The 27,148-nt window shown below is 39.5% G+C and overlaps 1 protein-coding gene across 1 annotated transcript in view; it reads right to left on the reverse strand.

The window, feature by feature from the left end:
* LOC112144626 (condensin-2 complex subunit D3) overlaps nt 1–27,148 on the reverse strand; it is a gene marked incomplete at its 5' end in the record, with an annotated part of 44,311 nt that overhangs the window by 13,508 nt on the left and 3,655 nt on the right. The window contains 17 exon segments of the mRNA XM_024269252.1: nt 652–822; nt 4,733–4,843; nt 4,978–5,171; nt 5,272–5,405; nt 5,512–5,649; nt 6,973–7,052; nt 16,668–16,906; nt 16,987–17,082; nt 18,151–18,265; nt 19,131–19,238; nt 19,528–19,637; nt 19,733–19,830; nt 19,943–20,134; nt 21,810–22,030; nt 22,897–23,031; nt 23,326–23,402; nt 23,505–23,588. Coding sequence (XP_024125020.1) covers nt 652–822; nt 4,733–4,843; nt 4,978–5,171; nt 5,272–5,405; nt 5,512–5,649; nt 6,973–7,052; nt 16,668–16,906; nt 16,987–17,082; nt 18,151–18,265; nt 19,131–19,238; nt 19,528–19,637; nt 19,733–19,830; nt 19,943–20,134; nt 21,810–22,030; nt 22,897–23,031; nt 23,326–23,402; nt 23,505–23,588 — 2,303 coding nt within the window.

A 27,148-nucleotide genomic window follows, 5' to 3' on the forward strand; every position in this document is an offset into this window, starting at 1 on the left:
ACTTGGGAGTTTTGAAAATATGGGGTGGTTGTTTTCTGTTTTTTCCACATTGAACTGTTTCTCAGTGCTGTATTCTGTCTTTGGAAAACGAATAAAGTTTAAGTCATAAAAAAGAGAAGTAATAACATTTGTATTTTGTTAGTGTATTTTTTGTTACTTTCCATCAGATTTATAAAGATGACAAATCGCCGATCTCAGACATCACAAATATTTATACTCATATTTTTGGGAACAAATCACAAATGTCCAAGTATTTGGCTACTCGTTGCACACTGTGAACTGCGTCCTGATTGGCTGTAATTCAATCTCCTGTGGTCCGTCTGTCCTTTACAAAACATGTTCAGTTAGCCACAAATACACAACTCTTCCATCACAGTCAGATCTTTCCTTTCATTCTGTAATGATGGACTTAATTTTAAGGTTTGAACTTTGAGGTATAAACAAGAGGGAAAATTATGAATATGTTTATGTCTGTCTGAGAAAAGTGGATACAGTGTGTAGTGAGGAGTTGTACAGCCTTAAAACACCTCCATTTTGATTACGTCTCCAGTTATTTTTAGAGCGCATCACTGCGATAAACAAGGGAACACTGTACTGTTACTTTCCATCTTTTCCTTCACCAGTCTCCGTTTTGTCAGATAAAGTTCTGACCTGTGCGGTTGGTGGTTTTGCTCTTTCTTCTCTCAGGCTGCAGTTCTCCATCTGTTCCTGCATCTCCTTTTCCTTTTCCATTGTCTTCAGAGCGAATTCCACTTCCGCTGCCAGTTGCTCGTCTCCAGAGAAAAACTCCTTCACCTCATTGCGGTATCCCTGCATCATCACCTGGAAATGACATGAATGACTGTTCTGCCATAGAAAGGCTCCATAAAAATACACAGAAATACTATATTTAAAACTGCAAAAGGCAGAACAATCCTGGTCTGGTCTGAAACAAATAACCTGAAAATTAAAATGAGATCTACAAACATAAAACATGTGAAACAAAATGACAGGGAAATAAACTGTAGTGCAGTTTCCTCCATATGAGAAGGCAAGGCTTCAGAAAACTGTCTCAGAGTCTCAGTTGATTCAAAGCAACATCACGTCTCATTTATTTACTGTCTTACATTGGCAGAGCAGAATTAAAAATTCATTTTGTACAAAAGTCTTTAGTCACAAAGCTTTAAAACACTTCAAACATCTCGTTGTCTTGCAATAATCTACTATGGTTTTTGTGCACAGAAGAGTCTTCAGGAGCCTTTCTATTTCAAATTCAGCTGCAGGTCTGAATCCTTCATTATAATAACTCATTTTTAAAAAGGCCCCTTTAGACATGCCAAGGACACTGGACAACAGAAAGACAAAAGAGTAACAAGAAGATTAAAACACATAATAAAGCAGTAATAAACATTTGATAATCAATGAAAGAGCTGTGAACAGATGAAATTTAAACATTGGCTTTAGAAAGTAAAATGAAGTTTATGTTTGGATGTGGGGGAGGGCAGAGTAACTGGAGGAGACTCCTGAGGTTGTGGCTGACTTTTAAAAAGCATATAAAGGATCGTGCATTTAACTGTGAGCCAGTGTGGAGGTAATGCGTGTCAGTGCCATTTTAGGAATCTTTTTCTGTTTAGTTCATTTTTGTTTGCCAATTTCTATTCTGCTAACTCCCATCAGACACAATAAATGTTTGAGCAGTGCCTGTTTTGATCTGAAACCTGTGCATTGTGTGAACACTAGAGGGGGAAGACCCATTGACTCATGTTGATGGGATTCATATGTTGTTTGCATGGTCAATAAAGATGGAAGGAGAACAACCCCAAAGTTCTTTTTAAAACAATAGATATTTTAATAAAAAAAGGTTTTAATAAGTCCTCCATGCCATCGTCCAATGCTGCATGTGAGGACTTCGCAGACCACTTCATGGGTAAAATCAATGCTATAAGATAGAGTCTTTCACCTGTGCAATACTCTGGTTCTAACAGATCACCAGCATTGGTTTTACCTGAGGAAACACTGGGGAGTTTTGTCCTGGTTGATGTGGAAATGCTTGGTCGAGTTTTATCCCAAGTAAACACCAAAACCTGCCTTTTAGATCCCATTCCCGCTTCACTTTTTAAAACATTTTATGGATTCTTTGAGTCAGAGCTTTTAAACATAGTGAACTGCTCTCTTCAGACGGGTGTCTTCCCCTCTGCCTGTAAGACGGCGGTGGTGAGGCCCCTTCTGAAGAAGAGCAGTTTAGATCCAAATACTCTGGATAACTACAGACCTGTATCCAACTTACCATTTTTAAGTAAAATTATAGAAAAAAGTGTCGCTACTCAACTTCATGAGTTTTTAAATAACAAAAATATTTTAGAAAAATATCAGTCTGGTTTTAGAATGAACCACAGTACAGAGACGGCTCTTTTAAAGATCGTTAATGATCTTAGAATTAATTTAGATTCACAGAAACTCTCTGTTCTGGTGCTGCTGGATCTTAGTGCCGCCTTTGATACAGTAGATCACCAGATTTTATTAAATAGACTTAGGAGTCTAGTGGGCCTCTCTGGAAATGTTCTTAAGTGGTTTTATTCTTACCTTACAGATCGACACTTTTATGTAAGTATGGATACATGCTCCTCAAGAATCCATAACATAAGTTGTGGGGTTCCCCAAGGGTCAATTTTAGGTCCCATTCTTTTTAACTTGTACATGTTGCCTCTTGGGGATGTCATCAGGAGACACGGCGTTGACTTTCACAGCTATGCTGATGATACTCAACTTTACATCGCCGTGTCTCCTGATGACCTTGAACCTTTAAATACTCTTTTAAATTGTATTTTAGACATCAAGTCATGGATGGCAGAGAACTTCCTTCAGCTCAACCAGGACAAAACAGAAGTTTTAATCATCGGTCCTGAAGACAAGAGAGAGAGAATTTTAACTCGTCTTCAGAATTTTAATCCTTCTCACTGTGTGAGAAACCTGGGCGTTCTTTTAGACTCTGAGCTGAATTTTATTCCTCATATTAAAAATGTCGTTAAGACAGGATTTTATCATCTTAAAAATATCGCCAGAGTCCGCCCATTCCTCTCTCTTGCCAGCACAGAGGTGCTGACTCATGCTTTTATTTTTAGTCGTTTAGATTATTGTAATGCCCTGCTCTCTGGTTTACCTCAAAAATCTCTTACAAATTTACAATTATTACAGAACTCGGCGGCACAAGTTCTGACGAGGACCAGGGGGCGGGAACACATTACACCAGTTTTAAAATCGCTGCATTGGCTCCCTGTGCGTTTCAGGATTGATTTTAAGATTCTTTTAATGGTTTATAAATGTTTTTATGGTCTTGGGCCTTCTTATTTAAGTGATCTTCTTTTAAAGTATGAACCCTCGCGGACCCTGAGGTCCTCCGGCACCGGCCTGCTAGTGGTTCCTAAGGTGAGGACCAAAACACATGGTGAAGCTTCGTTCTCTCATTATGGTCCTCGCCTCTGGAACAGCCTGCCGGAGAGTCTCAGGGCCGCAGAGACCGTAGAGGTTTTTAAGAAGAGGCTCAAGACGCACCTTTTTAATGCTGCTTTTAGTTGACCTTATGTCCCTATTTATTTGTTTTAGTAGTTTTAATATGTTATTATTTTCATTTATTATCTTATTTATTATTTTATTTTATTTTGTGAATGTATTAATATTTTCAACAATATTTTATGTCTCTTATTTAAACATTTTACTATGATTTTAAACCCAGTGTTTCCTGTGGGTTCTATCATATCAGGGCTTGTCTGCTTGGTCTGGGGTCGTTGCCGTGATTCTCGCCCTTACTGGGGCGGCTGGAGTCCTGCACTGCAGCCTCACAGCTGTGGAGTGGACTCCGTTGGTGTCCCGGTCTGGGTGGGTGCCATGGCGATGTTCCTTTGACTGAGCTGGTCCTGGTATGATAGAATCCTCAATACTGTTTCCTCACAGCAGAGCCAAGCCTTAAGTTTATTTTACAATTCTTATTTATAAGTCATTTTTATAAATATTCATTGTGTGTGAGAACATGGGTTGTATGTGTTGGGGGGTGGGGGTGGGGGGAGTGAAGATTTTCTTTTTGTATAAGTTTTTTGTTTTTAATCTAAAGCGCTTCGAGCTGCGCGAAGTATGAGAAGCGCTTTTTTTATAAATAAAATTTGATTGATTGACTGATTGATTGAAGGAGGAGCAACACAGCTATGTTACAGTGTTACTTCACTAGTTGTCCATGTGTGCAAATTTGTGGTCCATAATTTAAGAATGTTAAGAAGCAGAAAGGAAGGAATAGAAAAACAAAGATGAACCTCTACGATAGTGTTTGGGTGAAAATGTATGAAGATGGATGAAGATTTATGAAAATGTGTGCATTTTATGCTTATGGACCCCAGGAAGACTAGCAACCACTTTGTGGAAGCTAATGGGGTTCCAAATAAACAAACAAATAAACAAATGAACAAGTTTAAGTGAGGATTAAAGAAATACTCAGAAATTCTAGTTTTTAAACTTCTGTTTCTGCATACATCTCCTCCATCATCAAAAAAGGCCATAAGAACATTCTAAAATCAAAATGTTGATCAGAGTGGGTCTTAAAGAGGATGCAGTGTGTGTTTCTTCATGTGTTCAAATTTCATGCAACTACATGTTACTGTTTTAAATTTACCATCCATTCCTTTGTTGCTATCTATTGAAGTTTTTTATAAGTCAAGTTATTATTTTTGAAAGTTCTCCAAATTGAAAGAAAGTCTGGTGTCACCTGCAGGTAGGCCATGAGGTCTTTGAGGACAGGAGATCTTCTCTGCTCCAGCAGGTTCTTCAGGCTGATGACTAAGGGAATGGTGTTCTCAACGAAAGCCTTCTTCTGGACCTTTGAATTAAAAAAAGAGGATCTGAATCAGCTCATCTGAAATGTAATTACTAAACAAAAAAATATCAAATAGGTACCTCTAACAGTCCTTAGTCATTCTTAAGACACTTTTTAAAGCATTCAGAGCTGCTTACCTGTGACATCACCTTCTTCTGTGCAGCCTGCAGGACAGCCCTGGCCATGTTCTCCTCCTCTGGTTCTTCTCCTGCAGCACCTCCAGCAGATGTAGCTTGAAGCTTCATTTCCTTTAGGCTCAAGATGGTAAATGTCTCAGATAAAATCTCAGCACCGTCTGCATCCAGAGGCAGCTCCTCATCAGCAAAGCATGCTGGGATGGGAAAAAGTAAAGAAACTGACTGCTGCTGCTCAAGAAGACGTGAACCCCCACCAGACAAGTCCCCCCTCCCTTTGTGTTTGGGTGTGCTGACCTAAAACAGTCTGGTTGATCTTGTTGGAGGTGTTGAAGCGCTGTGCATCTGTGAAGTGCTCCAACAGGAAGCGATAGATCCGAAAGCGCTTCTCGCGGTGCTGAGCTCCTTTCAGGGAGAACAGAACTTTTTCCCTGTAAGGATTCAGAAGAAGGCTTCAGAGTAATTACCCAGCATCCACATCCATACTTTACACGCACAATGACCATCACTTTTCGTATGGAAGTGAGATCTTCCTACCTCTCAGTCTGAGGGAACTTATTGTAGGACTTGTGTTTGTTGTAGGAGTTGAAGTGGAAGATGCACTCAATGAAGTGCTGACTGAACATTTCTGGGTTCTTCTTGAGCAGCAGGTGGAGTAGACAGTACTCACACAAACTAAAAAAAGAAGAACTCAAGTTTATCTTGGAGGAAATGTCTCTAATGAAAACAGAGTGGTTTATCTGAGTGAAGCTCGTTGTTACAAAAAGATTTTCTAATGAAAGAAGGCTTTCCATGCGCATCTGGGTCATTTTACTGGTTTTTCTGTTTCTGTTCATCATGGTGGCAGCACTAGTTTTAGAAAACCAAATCTGTCATGTGGTGATGCTTCATTAAACAGAAAGTATCCATCAGGAAAAGGGCTGGGGAATCTCAGGGTAAATCATGCTATGATGTGATTCATGATACATGACTCATGATACCAATGGTGTCTCGATATGATAATCATTGCAATAATCAATATATTACCTTCGTAATCTATGATATATAACAAGGTTTTAACACTAATATGTTTATTGTCTTCAAAACCTTTTTTTAGAACATTTTAAAACATAATATTTTAATTTACCGTTCTTTCCAATTTTTAAATAAAATAATAAATACTAACGTGTCTTTACAACAATTACATACATTTTTAGATAACTAATAAACAAAGCTCCACTTAAGAACCAAAATGCAGAGTATATCAAATACTGTTCTCACTTCAGAGAGCTATAAATGTGGAAATAAAAACTCATAATGCTTAATTTTATTTATAATTGAGGCACAAAATGAACTTTCAGCCTGTTAATATCATCTGATCTTTGCTTTTTACAGTGCTGGTATCCATACTCATTTCCCCCTCCTTTTATTAAATTTCCTGGATTTTTCTTTGATAATCAACACTTTAGTCATGTGCTCCACGTGTGTACCACTAGAATACACACCTGTTGGATCAATAACACGCTAGAAATTTCATTTGGACGGTCAGAGGCTGTGCAACTCTCTACTAGAATCTGATGTATTTTAGCGTAGTTACTGCTGTTACCAACTTTTTGTTACATTAGAGACACCGCGCTAAGCCATCCGTGTGCGTTTTTATCTGTCAGCAGAGTGTGTGGTGAGACCGTACCAGTCATTTGGTGGGTTTTAGATTTAGGTTCTTAAAAACTGGGGGAAAGAAAAAAAACAAACAAAAAAAACCCACAAGATCTCTTGCCCCCGATCTCTTTATGCTCAAAGGACTAATACTTTCCAGAAGACATGCTTCTTTCATTTCATTTTCTTCTGATATTTGTAATGTAAATTTATAATATTGATTTTAAACTTGATTTTATCTTTCATTTTATCTAAAAATTATGCTTTTCTGTATTTTTTTGAAAGATTTGACACAATGAGGAATAAAATCTCGACAGTGAAGCGTACTGCGTGTACCTTCTAGTCACCTGACAGGTCACATACCTGGCAATAGCAGGGACTGGGTCGACGAGTGCCATCATGAAGCGGAAGAATAAGGAGCCCTTCCATTTGACAAACTCCTCCTGCAAAGAGCAAAGTTATTTGAGGACATTCTGACAGAACTAATTGACTGAAATCCATCTGTAAACCCAAGAGCATTTCAGACGTAATTTTGCTAAAACAAACTGTTAGAAGCAACATGTTTTTTATTTTTATTTTTTTTATCTCAAAAGACATGTAAAATATTAAGAACATCTTAGTTTCATGTTTTTTTACCCATCTTTTTTACCCCTGCTTCAGAGAAAATGTTGAGACATATGTTTGTGTTATAACAAAAACTTGGAGTATAAAATACTCACAATAAATCAGGACTATTATGAAAACCTCAGTGGATGCCAGAAACAGTGTTTGTTTTATGCTAGGCTGAAACAACGGCTTCACGGTGGTCAGTGGTTAGCACTCTTGCCTCACAGCAAGAAGGCCCCGGTTCAAATCCCAGCTGGGGGAATCTGAAAAGACCTTTCTGTGTAGAGTTGCATGTTGCATGTGCATGTTCTGCGTGTGTCTCCCCGTGCATGCGTGGGTTTTCACCGGGGACTCCAGCTTCCTCCCACCATCCAAAAACATGCTTCATAGGTTAATTGGTGACTCTAATTTGCCCCTAGGTGTGTATGTCTGTGTAATTGAGGCCCTGAGACAGACTGGAGACCTGTCCAGGGTGAACCCCGCCTTTGCCCATCAGTAGCCAGGTTAGGCTCCGGCACCCCCGGGACCCCGAAAGGGACGAAGCGAACAAGTAGATGAATGAAAGAGAGCGGACAGAGAGCGTTCAGTCTCCACTTCTCTCTGAAGCGCTTTCTGCTGAACCTTTCCTTTTGATTAGTTCAGGGCGTTCCCTAATTTCATGAGGTCTACAGTTCTGGAGGTATCAGCTGCAGACCGGTTTTTACCATCACTGATGTATTGTTCTCTATCTTCCAGTACACAAGGGTTGATGACGGTTTCTTCAAGTTCCTGCTTTTATCAGATTCCCACAGCCTTCAGCTGGGGCTCGGCTCCTGTTTCTTGATACAGAGCTGCACTCAACGTCAAGCAGTTCAGACAAGAAGATTAAAGATAGAGAAGCTGAAATCACTCAGTAAATGTATGAGAAATGTATAAATACTACTCCATCATTTGACCTAACAGATTTTCAGAACAGGGGGATGACAGTATTGCGGTGACAGAAACACCTCGTTTTGCGTTTTCCACATAGTGGTATGACTGTATTCAGAGCGTCATACTTGTTAGGGCCAAAAACCAAACAATTTTAAAATAAAAACCCTTTCAAAGAGGCATCAATGTCGACATTCTATAAAAAGCTGATTTTGTCAGTAAGTAATTCCAAGTTCATCATTCAAACAGACATGAACAAATGATGTCACTTATAAGACAAGCAGCAGCACCTGGTCAGAGCACCTTCTGGTTGGTAGCAGTCAGTCAGATTTTGCAGGTGAACTTGGCGAGTCTCAAAGTGTCATCAGATGACTTGTAGACACAGAAGTACAGGTATAGTTTATGACAGGTTCTGGTCATGGTTGTGGTTCCACTCCTGGATCTAATGACCTCTGACCTCTAGGCCTGTAACGTGTATCCGGGTGCTTGGGTACTTGCAATTTGCTCCCGAAAATTCGAGTACAGATATTGGCGACGTCCAAGATAGCTGATTTGCGATCTTTATAAATGTAGTAAATTGTAGTAAAATGTGATCAAAATATCATCTGGGAACGATGTACTTTTGCTCTGAAATGCAGATTAATGTAGGATTTTAAGTTTACGAACTAAAACAAAGAGCCGCGGTACTGCCAACAGAAGTAAACACATCTTCGTGACGGTGAAGCTTCCGGTTTTCAAAGTAAAACTAGCAAGAGCTTTTTTCTGTTCAGAAACTGAGACTGAACTTCCGCTCACAGGCATAACTTCTGAAACAATGAATTAGCTTTAACATCGGAGCTTTAGCTCCAGTGTTTACATTCTTTTGACTATGGTAACTCTTCAACATTTGACGCAATTAACGAAACTCCAGTTTATTCTGAAGAAACAGCCTCGTGCTGCTGAAAAGCGGATGTCATCAACGTGAATCAGCTGATTCTTTTTTCATACGGGCTTTGCACCAATATGTAAAACTAAGAACGTAAAATATTGAAGAACTTTGAGGGTATAAAACTGTGGAGAACATTTTCAGATTTTGCTGTTAAATGATCCAAAACAGCAGTGATTTTTATTCTAAAATGACAAACAAAATTTCTTTATATCTGAATCTTTGAGTTTTTTTTTATCAGTTTTGTTCATTCTGATCTCCTGTTCTAAATTAATGTATAAATGATGATTTAATACAAATAATTTATTTTTTTTATCCATCCAATAAATAGACATACACATAGCAATAAACATATTAAAAAATAAGAATCGTGGTTCCATTCGTGAATCGTTGAGCTTGATTTGTGAATCAAATCGGATCGCCTCCTAAGCAATGATCCACAGCCCTACTGACCTCAGACTTGGCTTAGCAAACGCCTCACAGCTACCAAATGTGAGAGTACTAGGGTTTACAGACAAACCATTTGCAATAGGGGTGTGCCAAAATATCAATATTGCGATATATCGCAATATTTAGTCCTGCGATCGATTCTAGATGGGTTCTCGCCAAATATCGATCTTATTATCTTTTGAAGAGGCTGTTGCACTGAGCGTCTGAGGTGGAACTGTGGGTGCATTGCGTCAGACATTTAATGTCGACGCACGCCTTTCATTCAGGAAAAACCACCGGTGAGATACAGCCTCGGTAGCACATGTGTGAAGCATGTCTACCTGTGCGCAATTATCATCTATCTGTTGAAGAGGCAGCCGGTAAGAAGTGACTTTGTCTGAGAGCTAGAATGACCACGATCGCTTATTTCCTGTTTGATCGGTGCGCTGTGGCAACCAGGCACGTGCTTCGTAAGTATTTGTGTGTACTTCAGGTACCGGTCGTAATTTTCGTTTTCATGCACTTCATTGTTTAACCTGCTGGTGTACGGTGTAACTTTGGTAAATTTATGGTGTGAAGTTTTCAAATGAATCTAATAACTTTTTGCTAATGTTAATTTAAAGACATTCTTAAATAAAAAAGTAGGATTTGATGTATGAATTTAAATAAAAATGTAATTAAAATAAAGCACATGAATTCACTGTAAAATAGGGAGGTTGCTAGTTAATTGAAGCACTTAAAATTTTATAAATTATTATTGATTAAAGTTGTTTATTGCTATTCTGTAGTAGAATTTGTAAATATGTATTGCCATTATTGTGTGTGTTTAAGGATTTTTACCTACTGAATGTTGACTGACCACATGGAAAAAGATTGGAAAAATAATCTCAAGTGACGGTCTGAGTAAATTAGCCTTCTATTTGTCAATTTGTCAACACTTGACAGAGGCTGTAAAACATATTCATCATCCTTTGGTTTGACGTTCCTTTGGAACTGTCACCACTTGAATTATTAAATTTTTGTTGTGTTGTTTACAACAATTCTGCACTAAGTAGTGTCACTGCTGTTCATGTTTACTATTGTTAACATTGAATCTGACAGATAATCCCTATTCAATTGGTGTTAATGCTTGTCAATGACATAGTATTACTGAATTCAGCAACGTAGCACAAAAGTGTCTATAATTTGTTGTACAAAATAAGACAAGTTGTTAATTATGATTGTGTTTAAGCGAAAAAAAATGAGAATATATTTTCATAAAAAATATGTGCTCTTCTAAATAATGTTGGTTATTAGAGAGGATTTTTACCAATTATCGCAGTATTGCGATATTATCGATATTGTGAGCCATGTATTGCATCGTATCGTGAGGTACCCAGTGATTCCCGGCCCTAATTCACAACCAACAGCAAGTGATCAAAAAACCTGTGAACAAAATTTACCGCACTTTTCTTTGATGATCAACACTTTCGTCACATGCTCCACGTGTGTACTGCTAGCATACACACCTGTTGGATAAATAACACAGCTGGACTTCTCATTTGGACAGTCAGATGCTGCACACGACTCAGCTAAAATCTGGTGTGTTCATCGCGGTGTTTGGAAAGGTTACTGCTGTTCCCGCGCTTGCAATCCGTGTTATGTAACATTATAAACAGATTGTTATCTGTGTCTACTTTAGAAAAATACAGACACAGCTCGGACCTTTTCGCTCGCGGCCGCTCTGTCTCCTGTGTGTTCTCACCTGAGGAGCAGGTGGAGAGAGCGCACGGGGAGCCCCGCCCCTCCCCACTGTGGAGGAGCAGCGGAGAAAAAGACTGAACCCGCACCACTATGTTTTTAGGCATTTAGACAAAAGGTGAACACACCCCTGCCGGCTAAGATATAACAGATAATAGAAAAACATCAGTGGCGCAGACTTTTTTTTTCCACCATGAAGTGCTGAGCTAGCAGCTCCTTTGAATAACCGCCCCACGCAGCGGCCCATACCGCTCATTCCTATAACCACTATTGCTTCCTACGCATTTGTACTCGCCAATCATCCGTCTGGCCCGCAGCCACTTCTCTGTGCGGCCCTGACACAGGTCTTCACACAGGATGCCTACATGGGAGCTTCACTGTTCCTCCTCCCGTTCCAACTCAAGAGCTTGCATGTTCTCTGTGGGTTTTCCTCCAGGCACTCAGTGTCCTCACACAGTCCACAAACATGCCTCATATTTTGATCGGTGTCTCTAAATTGTACCTTAGTCTACATCTGATTGTAATGTAGCCACGTGGGGGCCCAAGCCAGGGTCTCATTGTGCCGGTCCCAAGCCCGGATAAATACAGAGGGTTGTGTCAGGAAGAGCATCCGACGTAAAATCTTGCCAAATCAAATATGCGAATCAGACCTACGAAATCCATACCGGATCGGTCGAGGGTTAACAACGACCGCCATCGGTGCTGTTCACCGACAGGGTGCCGGTGGAAATTGGACTACTGTTGGTGGAAGAAGGAGAGGAGGAAGGCGGGTTCGTAGGGAGAGAGAGAAGAGGAAAGTCACTAGTGTTGGACTGAGAGTTGGGACTTTGAATGTTGGAACTATGACAGGAAAGGGTAGAGAGTTAGTGGACATGATGCAGAGGAGAAAGGTAGACATACTGTGTGTCCAGGAGACCAGGTGGAAAGGTAGCAAGGCTAGAAGTTTAGGAGCAGGGTTCAAGTTGTTCTATCATGGTGGAGATGGGAAGAGAAATGGAGTAGGAGTTATCCTAAAGGAGGAGTTTGTTAGGAGTGTTGTGGAGGTAAAAAGAGTGTCAGATAGAGTGATGAGTCTGAAGATAGAAATGGAGGGTGTCATGTTCAATGTTGTTAGTGGGTATGCCCCACAGGTAGGATGTGAGCTGGAAGAGAAGGAGAAGTTCTGGTTGGATCTTGATGAAGTGATGATGAGCATCCCTGGAAATGAGAGAGTTGTCATTGGTGCAGATTTCAATGGTCATGTTGGTGCAGGAAACCGAGGTGATGAGGAGGTGATGGGCAGGTTTGGTATCCAGGAGAGGAATGTAGAAGGACAGATGGTGGTTGATTTTGCAAAAAAGATGGAAATGGCGATAGTGAATACATTCTTTGAGAAGAGACAGGAACATAGAGTGACCTATAAGAGTGGAGGTAGAAGCACACAGATAGACTACATCTTGTGTAGACGGTGTAATCTGAAGGAGATCAGTGACTGTAAAGTAGTGGTTGGTGAGAGTGTTTCCAGACAGCACAGGATGGTGGTGTGTAGAATGACTCTGGTGGTGAAGAAGATGAAGAAAGAGAGGGCAAAGGCAGAGAAGAGGACAAACTGGTGGAAGCTGAAAAAAGAAGATTGTTGCATGACTTTTAAGAAACAGTTGAAACAGGCTCTGGGTGGTCAGGAGGTACTCCCAGATGACTGGATAACTACAGCTAATGTGATCAGGGAGACAGGCAAAAACACAACAAACCTGAAGCGACGTTTGCAGACAATCCACCCTGAAATCCACGCAAAGGTAAAGATGCAAACAGGATTATTTCTAGTGTATTGGACTGAATCTGAATTCTCCCTCTACCCTTCTAACTGTCGTGGCATTTTAAAGAGTTGGATTATCTGACATGGTTGTTTTAAGGGGTTTCTCTCGCCAAGCTAACTAACGCCAGTACTGCGCGGGGGAGAAGTGCTTTTCTTCACGCGGGTGAAGCTCTGAAGCACAGAGGTTTACATTTAAATGTAAGTCTGGCTTTAATGTTTTAGCATGACGTTTGTAAAGTTATAAATCAATGTTGTGTATTTCCAAGCGCTAGCAGCTCCACTGATTCTTCAGATCCACAAGCAGTCACCGTTTTAATGACAACAGCGCCCTCTATCGGCTGCTGGTGGTAGTACAGTACACCACACACATGCTACATATAACATGCTCACAGGTGTCCTGGACAGCTTACTCCCTAGTGAATGTTTTTTTTATGCATTTTTACACGTGACTACCACCTCAATACAAGTTTTTTTTTCTTTTATGTTCAGACATTTATAATGAGGCTGATGTTATTTATACACATTTACATGTACCCAGCACAGAATGTGATGGAAATTCACGTTTTGTTCACATGTAATACGTGCAGCCAGGATCCCGTTGCTGCATTTTAAGTTTGTCCAAGGCTGGATTTCTTTTGTTGGCCGCATGTATTTAAAATTAAACTTTTAAGTTAAAGTCCCATTAACTGTCACGCTCCTAAATGTGTAAATGTGTTCTCCACATTTGACCATCCCCTGGTGGAGCCGTGAGCTGCAGAGACAGCCGCACTCAGAAAACATTTGCTTGTTTAACCCTAACCGTAACCATAAACCTTAACCCCTTTCCTGTGGGTCTGTGTGACCAAGAAAAAAGTTTAGTACTGGCTGCACATTTTTTGAAAATTACGTGTAAATAAACACTTTTTTATTGGAAATGGGATGGTATTATAATTATATAATTATTAGAGCTAGCTGTCAGGCGATTACAATTTTTAATCGAGATTAATCGCATTGTCCATAGTTAACTCGCGATTAATCGCAAATTAATATGTGGCCTTTTTTTTAGGAAAAAAAAGTGTGCTTTGTGGAATTTAGCAGTTCTACATTAATTATGAAAACAAGAATGGCAAAATTAATAGTTTTCATCAGAAATACTTTATTTTGTAACATTGTATTGAGATAAACTTTCTTAACAACAAATGGCTGTAACATAAAATGCCTAACAAAAGCCCAAGTGCAAGTGAAGGGCATTTTAAATTCTAAACTTCAATCAACGTTCAGTAAAATAAAATAAAAAAACATCAAAAATAAAATTTCCATAACACTTTCATGTTAATTTTTTGTCAGGACCAAATCTTTTCCTCCTCTTAACTACAGTAATAAATGAAATAGAGATTTATCATTTCCAATGAACTTTTGTTTTTTAAAACATTAAAGACTGAGAAAAGCGGGATACACTGTGGATAGTTTGACAGTCTGTTACTGCCGCCGCGTTCTCTGGCTGCAGCTCGATGCACCGACGTGTCCAGCGGAGCTCACGCCATGAATATGCCGGCAGACAGACAGCTATGCTGGGGCTGGATCATGCTTAAACCTCCAGAACTTTGGGATATTTTGCATATTTTCGCGCGGCGAAAGAGGGACGGGCCACACACTCAAAGATGAGATTTATCTTTTCATCTACAAATAACTGGCGTTGTTTAAACTACATTTAAAACGTCCCCCGGTGCGCTTGCTGTTCGGAACGTCGGGGGTCCGCAGCTCTCGGGACACGGCGCCAGACGCGAGCCGGTACCACCAGACGTGGTACTGGACGTGAACCGGAGCCTGGTTAGGGTGCAGGAGCTCTCCAGGTCCTAGCGCCGGGCCGGTTCTAGCTAGCAGCCCAGTGGTTGGAGACCCGCTCGTGATCTAGTGAGAGCAGCCGGTCAGTTGGAGGGCGATGAGGGACGCCTGTGCGCGGTATGGAAAGGCACGTATGAGAAAATCCGCGATTAATGCGTCAAAAAAATTGTCGACGTCATGCACATGTCAAATCAACTCGCTTTTAACGCGACAAATCTGACAGCCATATAAATTATATATCTATTTTTTCTTTTAATGTGTTTTAAGTTGTTGAAGCTGAATTCACAGAAATGACAAGTTTGAAAAGCAAAGTGAAGTAAAATGTTTTTTTACAAATTAGTAAAATCTTTGCGTGTTATTCATATGATCATACTGTGTCAATTTAATTAAAATGCTTTACCTTTATTCTATATTTTTGTTGACTAAATAACTTCCGTAATTTAGTCGACTAAATATCTACTGTAATTTAGTCGACTAAAATTTGACTAAAATTAATAGAATCAACATGACTAAATTGCGACTAAAATTAAACCCTATTTTAGTCAAAAGACTATGACTAAAACTAAATTAAAATTCTCTGTCAAAATTAACCCTGGTAAAGAGGGAGAGACTGACCTGTACAGACTAGCAAGGCAGAGAGATCGAGATGGGAAGGACATGCAGCAGGTTAGGGTGATCAAGGATAGGAATGGTAATGTGGTGACAGGTGTCAGTGGTGTAATAGAAAGATGGAAAGAATACTTTGAAGAGTTGATGAATGAAGAGAATGAGAGAGAACAAAGAGTAGAAGAGGTGACAGCAGTGATTCAGTGTAGAACCCCCACTGGTCTCGAGCCTCTTCTTAAAAACCTCTACGGTGTCTGCGGCTCTGAGACTCTCCGGCAGGCTGTTCCAGAGGCGAGGACCATAGAGGTGGAACGAAATGCCCCGCAAAGGTTTTGGTCCTCACCTTAGGAACAAGTAAAAGTTCAGCACCAGAGGACCTCAGGGTCTGCGAGGAGTCATACCTCTGTGCTGGCAAGAGAGAGGAATGGGCGGACTCTGCCAATGTTTTTAAGGTGATAAAATCCTGTCTTAACATCATTTTTAATATGTGGGATAAATTTAGCTCAGAATCAAAAAGTATCCCCAAGTTTCTCACACAGTGAGAAGGTTTTAAATTCTGAAGATATGGTAAAACCAGCTCCCTCAATTTTTGTTCATGGATGGTAATGCTCATCCACATGGTACCAAAATTGTCACCGCTGGACTTCAGGAAGTGAGAGTCTCTCTTCTGATATGGCCAGCTATGACCTCTGACCTGAACCCCATAGAGCATGTCTGGGACCAGCTGAAGCAGAGCATGTTGCTAAAGTTGTTAATGGACTTAAAGTGGCAGAATTTAAAGAAAGTGCACAAAAAAATATTTCTTGAAAAATTGCAAAAATTCTGTAAATTTTTAAAATGATTAAAAGGTGTGAATACCAAAAGTACAAGCATGAATGTCCAAAACTTTTTTTTAACGTTTTGATACCAAAATTGCATAATTTGCAGAGAGTGCACAATGCACATAGAGTGAGAAGAATTTCTTGAAAAATTGCAAAAATTGAGGAATTTGCTGGAAACTTGTTTTAAAAAAAAACACACCAGATTGTAGCAGAGAGTTGTGCAGCATCTAAGCATCCAAATGAGACGTGTAGTGGCTTTATTGATCCATAAGGTGTGTATGCTAGAGGTACACATGCAGGGCACATGATCTAAGTGTTGATGATCAAAACTATATCCCTAACTTATTGTGAGTAGATAGTTTCAGAGGCAACCCTACAAGTGAGTGGACAGAGCAGGACTCACCTGCAGCAGGTTAGTGAGCATGATCAGAGTCTGCTCCCTGATGACGGCCTCGTCGTCTCGTAGACAGGCAGAGATGTCAGGGATGTAATGGTCCACAATGTTGGTGTATCGAACACAAAGATCACACATGACCACCACAACGTTGTTACGCACAGCGACCTCTTTGCCGACCTCCAGCTCTCTGGCAAAAACCGGCAGATACTTGTGGACGAGCTCCTCCCGCTGCAGACACAACTTCCCTGAACCACACAGACCGCAAACACACCATGACAACACGAACATGAAGAGAAGCAAACGGTTCTCAGGAAAAACACTTTACCAAAAGTCAAGACTCCGTGGGCTTTGATCCGGGGGGGTAAAGAGTTGACTTGGAACTGAGACAGAGGCAGTGAAGGTGGGACATCGTTCTGGCAATCTGTCCAGTAAACAATAATGTAAAGAAAGTGAAAGAGGTTTGATTTCTTCACAGTTTTACCATGGACACCTCAATGAGCAAAATAAATCTTAAGATACACACAAAAGACATGTTAAAAGGAAATATTTTACAATTGAAACTAATAAACTCAGACTGGCTGTTCCAAAACCTCAGCCGACCAAAAATGTTGCAACCACAATTCAAAGATGACTGTGATACAAAAGTGCATAAATACAAAAATGTGTATTTAAAACTGAATGTCTCTAATAACGCACAATACAATCAGATTGATTATACCTCATAGACTGAACTAAAAACTAAATTAAATGAATACCTTAAAAAAGGTTCTTAATCAGGTCATACTGCCCCCCATTTTCTTCAGGATTACTTTTTATTTGGGTTTCTGTTGCTATTTACATTTTTTTGAAGCTACACATGCCTGAAAAAAAACAATGTGATCAATTGCACACTAGTGTGGTAAGTGAAATATCTGTGCATTAAAAAGTATGATATTACATTTTGTAAGGGTAGTATAAACACTAAAGCACTTCCTCAAGTTAGTTTGTGGACTTAAATAATATTTTATGGGTGCAACACTTTCATTCAAACACAATTTTTATTAGTAACATTCAAAAATAAAATTTATACTTTGATTCAAAAATTGGATTGGTGCACTTTGTTCACCACCTCACTTTATAAATCACTAGCAAACACTCAAACCTTCAATGAGCTAAAAAAATATAATGTATAAGAATGTATTAAGTATTTTCAAAAAGCATATTTACATTAAAATGTGTTTTTACAAACTGTGAGAAATTTGTGCATCTTCTGCATTATGAAGAAAGTTTATCTTCATTAAATAATGTACAGGGATATGTTCTTTTTGTTTGAATTTTTACTTCTATGTACAAAGTTCCAAACTTAATTCTAATAAATATTGTTTCAAGACATATTTGCATTAACCCAGACGAGTTTTCCATTATCCATGTTTTTTTTAACCAAACACCATTAAGGAATCCAAAAAAGAAAATCTTGTGGCTTTTAAACCACGTCTGCTCTTCTCCACACCTGGCAGGTTGTCAGAATCTGCCGTCAGCACAGATTCCACCAACAGAACAGTCTTCTTGCTGACTTTTGCCGGACATTGAAGTGATGTCACACCCAGAGTATGGAGATGCTTTATCTGAAAAATATAAAACATTTCAAGTTTGATCCTTCTGACAGGATGAGTAAGGCTTTTTCTGATTTGACAGACAAATAATTCATATTTAAAACACATTTTGCCCACATTTGTAAAATATTTTCCTGAATAAAGACTGTACAGGAAAAAAAGGGTCTTTTAGAGTGGTGGTTCACAAACAGTGTGCTGCTGTACACTAGTGTCCTATTAGACATCATTAGGTGTGCCGAGAAAAATGATTGAATTTCACCCAATTGGTCTAAAGACATTAATGTTTATCAGGATATCAGCTTCGTGTTCATCCACACAGGAGCAGGTTTCATACCGACTAGTTTGGAATATGAAAGATCATAAAAAAAACACCCTTCTTTGTGTTGGGATCTTTATCAAGGAAATAGTGAACCTTAAGAAAAGAAAAGGTTGAAAATCACTAAAATAAAAAGTCAAACAAAGTCCAGCTGTGAGGAGTGAAAAGCCAAACGTATAACTTTAGTCTTCTTTTTTTAGTGGTTAGCAACTGAACTATGTAGCTACTATAATGGCGTTCTTTAGCTGACAGTACAAAACATTTGATCTCAATGAAGCATTTTACAAATCTCCAGAATATTCAGAGAATGTCCAGCAGATAAACAGACCCATTCTGGTAAACGCACTTTGGTGGACTCATTTTCATTTTTGATTTTCTTCTGTGGAAGATTACTTTTTCAAACCGAGTGAAACTGACTTACTGTATTTTTATTCATTGTTAACACGTATATTAAAGTTTTGAGTTTAAGCGTCAGAGACGATGCCTCAGGTGTTAAAGAGAAGTGATCACTGACTTGTAATGTCAGGGGTGTAGTGTATTCAGAAGGAAAGGCCTGCTCACCATCAGTTCTTCATCAAAGTCCTGGGCTCCATTTTCATTCAGGATGACAGCGGATAAATAAGCTTCACAAATAGACAAGAGCTCGCCACAGTGCTCGTCTAGAAAAGCCTGAAGACAAGAAACCCAAAGGACCAGAAGAAAGTCAAGGACAAGTCTTTAGATGTTCAGCTTTTAACAGTTTGACAAAAAAAATCTAACTACACATTTTGCTATGCAAGAAATGTAAAACTCCTATGAACCTTAAAAACTGATAACATATCAGGCTGGGGTGTTGTTATAATGCAAGGGTAAAAAGAGGGATCCATAAATCCCTGTTTGAACAAGTCTTGTTAGAAAAGTTCAAAACAATGAATGGATATTTAAGAAATAAAAAGAAGTGTAAGGTTTGTTTCCAAACCTGGGTCTGTTTGATGCTCTCCTGACAGCCAAGCTGATAAAGAGTCTGCACAGCTGCACTGATCAGCTCTAGAGACAAAGTGAAACTCTTCAACAAAGACATTAGGTCCACTGAAAGAAAAAAGCAAGGTCAAGTGAGGGAGACTTATCATTTTCCAGCTTTTTATAGTGATCTTTTCCAAAATGTCCTTTCCACATTTATTTACCAACTATCCTCTTCTTGGTATCATTGTTTAAATGAACAGCGATGTCTCCCACAACAGATAGGATGTGACAGAAGGTTGTCACATCCACATCCCTTGACCTGCAAGACGATAAAGTAGATTTGTGGGTATTTAAACAGACACAATTAGATGATCAAAAATGACCAGAACCAAAATGTCTGTGTGAATGCTTTCAGTAGAAGTCCTGCTCACTTGATCAATGCATCCCACGAGTCCAGGATTTTACCACATGGGAGTTTGGGACATGAAGTGGCGACTTTGGAAAGCAGCAGCCAGGCTCCTGCAGCATGATCGGCCTTAAAGTGTGACATCAGGTTAGTGATGAAAGCTGGCGTGAACTTGTTCTGCTTGGACCAAATGGTGAAGGTTCTGTTGAAATAACGGCTAGAACAAAGAAAACATTACAGTTAGAATCTGCCTCCCTTTTCCTGGTAAAAAGAGTGAATGTGATCCTAATGACCCACTCCAATGAAAACTGAGTTTTTGCCTTTTTTAACATGTTCTTAGTGTTTTTCTGATGTAGGACATTTCTAAAAAAATTTAAGCTCAAAATTGCATTTCTGATTATTTCTTTGTTGAAATCATTGTGAATCAGGAGCAGATGAGAAGAAGTCGTTAAAAAAAAGGCTGTAGTTGTTACGTATCAGCTACCATCAGCAGGACACAAGCTCCCCGCTCCCATTCTGATGCATCCACTTGCAGACCCATGAGCGTTATTGTTTCACTCGTCTGAGTTGGAGTTTGGATCTAAACTGTACGGCTGGATAGCTCTGATATTGATCACCATTTTTGTTGCACCGCTAATGTTAGATTGGAGGCGTGAAGGCTGTTAGATAGCAGGAGAGAGTGCAAAGAAAAGGATCATGGGAAAATGTAATAGAAATATTTTGATTAGCATTTGTTTCTACATTGATTTATATGTAACTTATGATTGAGGCTCTAAACCTCTGTTGGAATGTGGGTTTCTGTGCTGGGCGGCTCATGATTGAGATGCAGTTTCTGTGTTGGGCAACCCATGATTGGAATGTGGGTTTCTGTGTTAGACAACCCCTTGACCGGAAAGTCCCGCTTCTGTATAAGACTCTTGACCGGAAATCTCCACTCCTGTAAGACAACCCATGACTCTAAGGCATATGCAAACAGAGAGTTTCAGTTGAAACCTATAAAAGCCAAGTATCTATTCCATTCAGACAGAACCCTCAAAGAGAGGCTTCTCTGTACGTCTGATCCACGTACATTAAACTGAATTGTTATTAAATATTTGTGTTTAACTTGAAAGGTTGTCTGCTCCTTCATCGGATTCCAATAATTTTCCACAACAAAAGGAAGGCAGGCTCATGCCAAATCGACAGTCTCGCCCAAAATTCAAAGGGTGAATGTCTGGTTAACTCCTGCCGCTCTGCAGAAACCACGTCCTAGAAAACACTTTTTTTTGGCTTAAAAAGCATAATCATAATTAAAAGATAGCTTGGAATGCTTTGAAAATAGGTCACAAGCCAAACTTAGTGGGACCTTAGGATGATTCTATTAAGGCACCTTGATTGTAGGCGTTAGTCTCTCTGTGCCAAACCAAAGAATATTATAATTTCTTTAGTTTTTTGGAAAATTCAAAACAAAATTGCATTAATTGTGCCTAATTTTTCAAATTTATATGCAAACATTAACAAGTTAAAAAGCTTTCAGAGTTTCAACACATTTTCAGATGAAGCAGTTTTTAATAATGAAGGTCTTGTAGAGCAGTGATTCTCAGTTTTTTTCAAGACCAGTTTAATGTCAGACAGTATATTTATGAACCGGCCTGTACGAGGCTGAAGTCCCTAAGACCCAAGCTAATATTTGAGCTAACCATACATAGTCACGTGGCCCAATTAAGCAGAACAAACTATTATCATGGTAACACGACCCAAAATGTGATGTCCAAGCATATGGATGCCAGGTCTTGAGAGGTTGAAATAGCTGCAGCTGGTTTCATTTTTGTTTTTTGGATTTCATGTAGTAACCACTAAAGTGTGATGTAGATTTTCCTTTAACTCGGTAATGCCAAAAGAACAGATCTCACCTCAGGTTTCTGCATTCATGGGACAACAACCCAAGCAGGTCCCATGTAAGCCTCTGATTTGTATCCATGTGATGGCTGGCAGAGTACGGTTTGATTTGACTGAGCAGCACTTTTTCCAGAGCATCCAATGCCTTCTCCTGGACTGAGCTTTCAGAGTCCACCACTGCTGGCAGCACACCCTGCAGCCACACCTTCTGGACTGTGCTGCACTCTGCTTTGGCCTGGTAGTGAGAGGACACGCAGATGCCATTTTCAGAGATGAACAGTAACAACTTACGTTTATTACAGCAACTTTTTTCCCAACTTTAGCTAGTTTTACAGACCCATACTTTTATTTGAGTAGATTACAGATGAGAATCCAGCACTTTTACTCAGCTACAGTTGGTTGTATTCCTTTAAGACTTTTACTTCCTAATAAAATGTACTTACCTCAGACTAGGGATGCACAATACATAAGATAATTTTATAAAAAGCAACTGCATGGAGATGTCCAACAGTAAATCAGTGAACTAAACAATGCCCAGCATTGCATGACTGTTCACTAAAGCAGCTGTGGTGTGTGGTGGGATTACAACACTTATTTACCACTTAAAATGTTAAGAAAAAAAAGATAAATGTTTTCACAAAAAGAAACTAAAGTTTAAATATTTGATTTCATCCAGCATGTTTGAAAGACTTTAGCCTTTTGGAAAACAATGTTGTGCATCACAGATTTATCCTAAACAGTAAAAGCATTGTAACCATATAAAACTGTTAAAATGGTGGCTAGTGTTTTGTTGAAATGTTGCTAATTTTAAATCTAAAAATCCAAAATTACCAGAACTTACACATATTACAACTATACATGTTTAAACTGTTACTCAGGACTTGAGAGGATATTTTCAACCATTTATTTTTTTATTTCATACTGGAGTAAACTACTCTTAGTTGGGGACAACTGGTAGATGGTCATACCAGCTTTTTCCCTTTTTACAAAGAAACAACCAAACCAAGCATACATTGGCAGAAAAGTAGATTTTGCATAATCTCAGTTATTGTAAAAATGTATGTGTTTTCAGAGTTATCAGAGTTTCTGGGTATGACTCACACTGAGCAGCTCTTCAACACACTGCAAAGCCTTCTTCCTCACAGACACAGCTGGGTCTCTGGTTCGCTCTGACAGAGTTTCCAGATTCTCCCAGGTTGGCGGAACCACGTCATGCTTCAGGAGACCCAACAAGGCCTAAGCACCGTGGAAAGAACCACACATCAGGAACACAGTCCAGAAAGTTTCTACAGGGTGAAGATGATCAGTTCTAGCAGATCTGAGCAACTCTGGTCATCAAAAACCAAAAAGACAACTTTTTGCCAGCTTTCCCTGCAATGCTTGCCGATGATGAAGTGTGTTCAGAATGTAGAATCACTCCAGTCAGCTCAGCAGAAGCAAGCAGAATGGAGTGCTAGAAAACAGTTGGTTAGGGCTGTAGATTTGACCACAAGGGTTGACCTTTAATCAAAAACAAAAACAGCAAAGCACCTGCAGCGCTGCCTTCCTGACGTTCGTCTTTGAGTCCTTCACACGGCGAAGAAGAAGAGCCAGGTTTTCCTTTGCTGCTACAAAACATGGATTGACTCTTTTAGTACGGGATGGTCAGCATAAAGGCATAAGTATGTTAATCGAACCTCCACACGTGCTTCTCATTGTTAGAATCTCACCATCAGAGCTGGAGTTGTCGGCACTGCTGATCTCCACTGTCCTGAAAGGCAGACTCTTCATGTTGCTCTGCGTGCAGGAAGGTACTGCAACACAACCCCATCACAACACTAGTTACTCTTTGAGCAACAGCAGCCTGGGCCTCGTCATCATTCATTCATTCATCTCCTTATCCGCTTCTTCCCTTTCGGGGTTGCGGGGGTGCCGGAGCCTATCTTGGTTACTGATGGGCGAAGGCGGGGTTTACCCTGGACAGGTCGCCAGTCTGTCTCAGGGCCTCAATCACACATATTCAGGGGCAATTACATTCTCACATTCACACCTAGGGGCAATTTAGAGTCACCAATTAACCTATGAAGCATGTTTTTGGATGGTGGGAGGAAGCCGGAGTCCCCGGTGAAAACCCACGCATGCAAGGGGAGAACATGCAAACTCCACACAGAAAGGTCCCAAATCCCCCAGCTGGGATTTGAACCGAGGCCTTCTCGCTGTGAGGCAAGAGCGCTAACCACCGCGCCACCGTGCAGCCCACCTCGACATCAAGCTTCACTAAAGTGTTAACATCTGTGCTTGGATTTGTTAAAGGAAAATTGTGTTTTTGGTATTTTTAACATGTTCTTGTGGCGTTTTTCTGACAACAGAGGACATAAATTAAAAAAAAATTAAGTTTAAGTGAATTAGGAGAAGACAAAAAAAAGCAGAAAAAGTGCTTATTTGTTATGTAACATGTGCTGGGCCGACAACAAGCTCCCTGCTCTGCTCCTTTCCGATGCATCCACATGCAGACAAATGGATCCAGGAACATCTTTGTTTTTCTGGATCAAAACTGCACGGCTGGATAGCTTCGACATTGCTCACCATTTTTGTTCCAACAGTATTGTTAGGTCGGGGGTGTGAGGGACTGTAAGCGAGTGTAAACAGATGGATGATGGGATATATCCACAGAGGCTTACTTCGTGCCAATGGTCTCGCCCACAATTCAAAGGTGAATTTCTAATAAACTCCTGCTGCCCTGCAGAAACTATATCCAAGAAACGACACAGATTTCCTGATTTTGGCTAAAAGTGGCATAACCACAATTAAAAGACCACTGGAAACGCTGAACAATAAACCGAAAAATGATCGAAGTGGGAAGCCCAGCAAACAAATGAATCTGCTCTGTTGGACTTGGATCTCTGAATTATTTTGAAGAGGGTTGGGTGTTTGTTTTCACACATTTTTTGTGGCCACTTTGTTCAGCAAACATCACACTGTCATATTGCATATACCACAGGTCTGCAACCCTCAACAGTAAAAGAACCATTTGGGCTTGTTTTCTACTGATTAAAACTCAGCAGGAGCCGCATAGTGTTATTTTGACACTGCTGTGTATTAATTACAATATATTTTTTAATAATAAATCTAAGTTATGTTTCTTTTGTGCCATGAATAAAAACAGAACTATTAAAAGAAACTAGCATTTTCTCAAATTGTGAAATTATTTTTTACGTTTGACAGAAGCTTATATGATACCCTTTCAAAATAAAAGACACCTTGTGCCAAACCGGATCATCCCAGTGTAAGATAATGTGTGTTTTTAAACTAATAAACCTTTTACCAAAGTTTTGCTTAGTATTTGAAATTGGTGTACTATGGAGGAAGCCAAAGATCAAACAAGACCTCTTCAAGTCAGCAGGGATGTAAAAACCTTTACATGGTTTATCTTCGAGTTGCACCTCAGACATAAATGTTTAAACTAAACTAATCTTAATTACATAAATGTTCATTTAGTAACCCCTTACTTGAAAAAAAAATACTATTACTTTATTTGTATTTAACTAGAGAGCCACAATGGATGGGTAAAAGAGCCATAAGTGTCTCCAGAGCCGCAGGTTGCAGTCCTATGGCTTATACTCTTTCATCTGGACCTTTTTCTTGTTTTCCAATCCAGTAAGGAGCAATAAAATAAACTAATTCTTACAAACTCAGAGATTAAATATAGTACATTAACATTTTCTTTCCTTTAAAACTGCTATAAATGTAAATCAAATGTGTGCTCTATTATTAGGATTTATTTTTAATTAACACTGACGAAGCTTGATTAATGATAAAAAGCAAAGATGATAAATATGCACCCGTGTTTGTGTGAACTATGGTAGATCACTCTGGATCATCACTCTGGATCATCCTGAATAAAAATCCTCCAAGGATTTTGACTTTTTTGGTCCTGTGTAGCAAATTTCAAATAAGTTGATATGTCTGCTGCTGGTGTTCTGCATCCAGACATGTCATTCTGCTCACCTGGCAGGTGGAGCTAATGATCTTGATCACACCTGCCAGGTATTTAAAACAGTGCAAATCCTGTTATTGATTTTGATACTGCTACAAAGCTAGACTTGCCCCTCTCTCTTGACGCAAGTCAATTAAATCGATGCAGTCTAACAAAGCTCCAGGCCCAGATGGGTTCCCGGCTGACTTTTACAAGAAATGTATTGCAAAATTGGCACCATTACTTTCATCCATGTTTAACGAATCCCTAACATGTGGGTCTCTACCACCAACCCTCACGGAAGCTTTAATAGTTCTCCTTTTAAAAAAGTACAGGGACCCGCTGCAGTGCGGTTCTTATAGGCTACAATCATTGCTTAATGCTGATGTAAAAGTGCTGGCTAAAGTTATAGCATCCCGTCTGGAAAATGTGCTGCCGACTATAACATCAGAAAAGCAAAATGGCTTTATAAAAGGGCGTCAATTGTTTTTTAATACCCACACACTTTTCAATTTAATTTATTCTAAGTATTCGTCTGAACTTCCTGAGATTGTCATTTCTTCAGATGCCGAAACAGCATTTGATAGAGTGGAGAGGGATTATTTGTTTGCCGTACTAAAGAAATTTGGATTTGGTGATAAATTAATTTCCTGGATTCGCCTTCTTTCCACATCTCCCAAAGCCAGCATCCATACTAATGACACTGAGTATTTCACTCTTGGACGAGGTATCCGACAGGGCCGTCCCTTATGCTATTTGCCATTGCAATTGACCCATTGTCTATTAATTTAAGGTCAGCCCCATTGTGTAGAGGGATTACTCGTGAAGGGATTGAACACAAACTATCGTTGTATGCTGATGGTTTGTTATTATATGTGTCTGATCCCATATTTTCCCTTCATTTGGTTTTGAGCATTTTAGAGAAGTTCTGTTCCCTGTCAGGCTATAAATTAAATTTACAGAAAAGCGAGTGTTTCCCAATTAATTCTGCTGCATGTGCTCTCAGATCATCACCAGATTTGCCCTTTAAATTTAGCCCATTGGGATTCAGATATCTTGGTGTCAACGTGACCCATTCATATATAGAACTTGCACCTGCTAATTTTACTCCTCTTCTTACTAAAATAAACTCCAATATGCAGAGGTGATGTAATCTTCCTCTCTCGTTGATTGGGAAAGTACTGTCAAAATGAATATTGGTGCTTTTATATGGGCTGGAAAACCAGAGAGAATTCGTAAAACTCTGCTACAAAGGTGTAGACTTAGTGGAGGTCTGGCATTACACAAATTTCAGGCCTATTAGTGGGCTGCTCATGTCCAAAAGATTTGTTATTGGTTAAAGTCCCCCTGCTTTCCATGGTGTAAAATGGAATCATCATCATGCACTGGGACCTCCAT

This window comes from Oryzias melastigma, linkage group LG5, assembly GCF_002922805.2.
Source record: "Oryzias melastigma strain HK-1 linkage group LG5, ASM292280v2, whole genome shotgun sequence".
In the NCBI taxonomy this organism is placed as follows: Eukaryota; Metazoa; Chordata; class Actinopteri; order Beloniformes; family Adrianichthyidae; genus Oryzias; species Oryzias melastigma.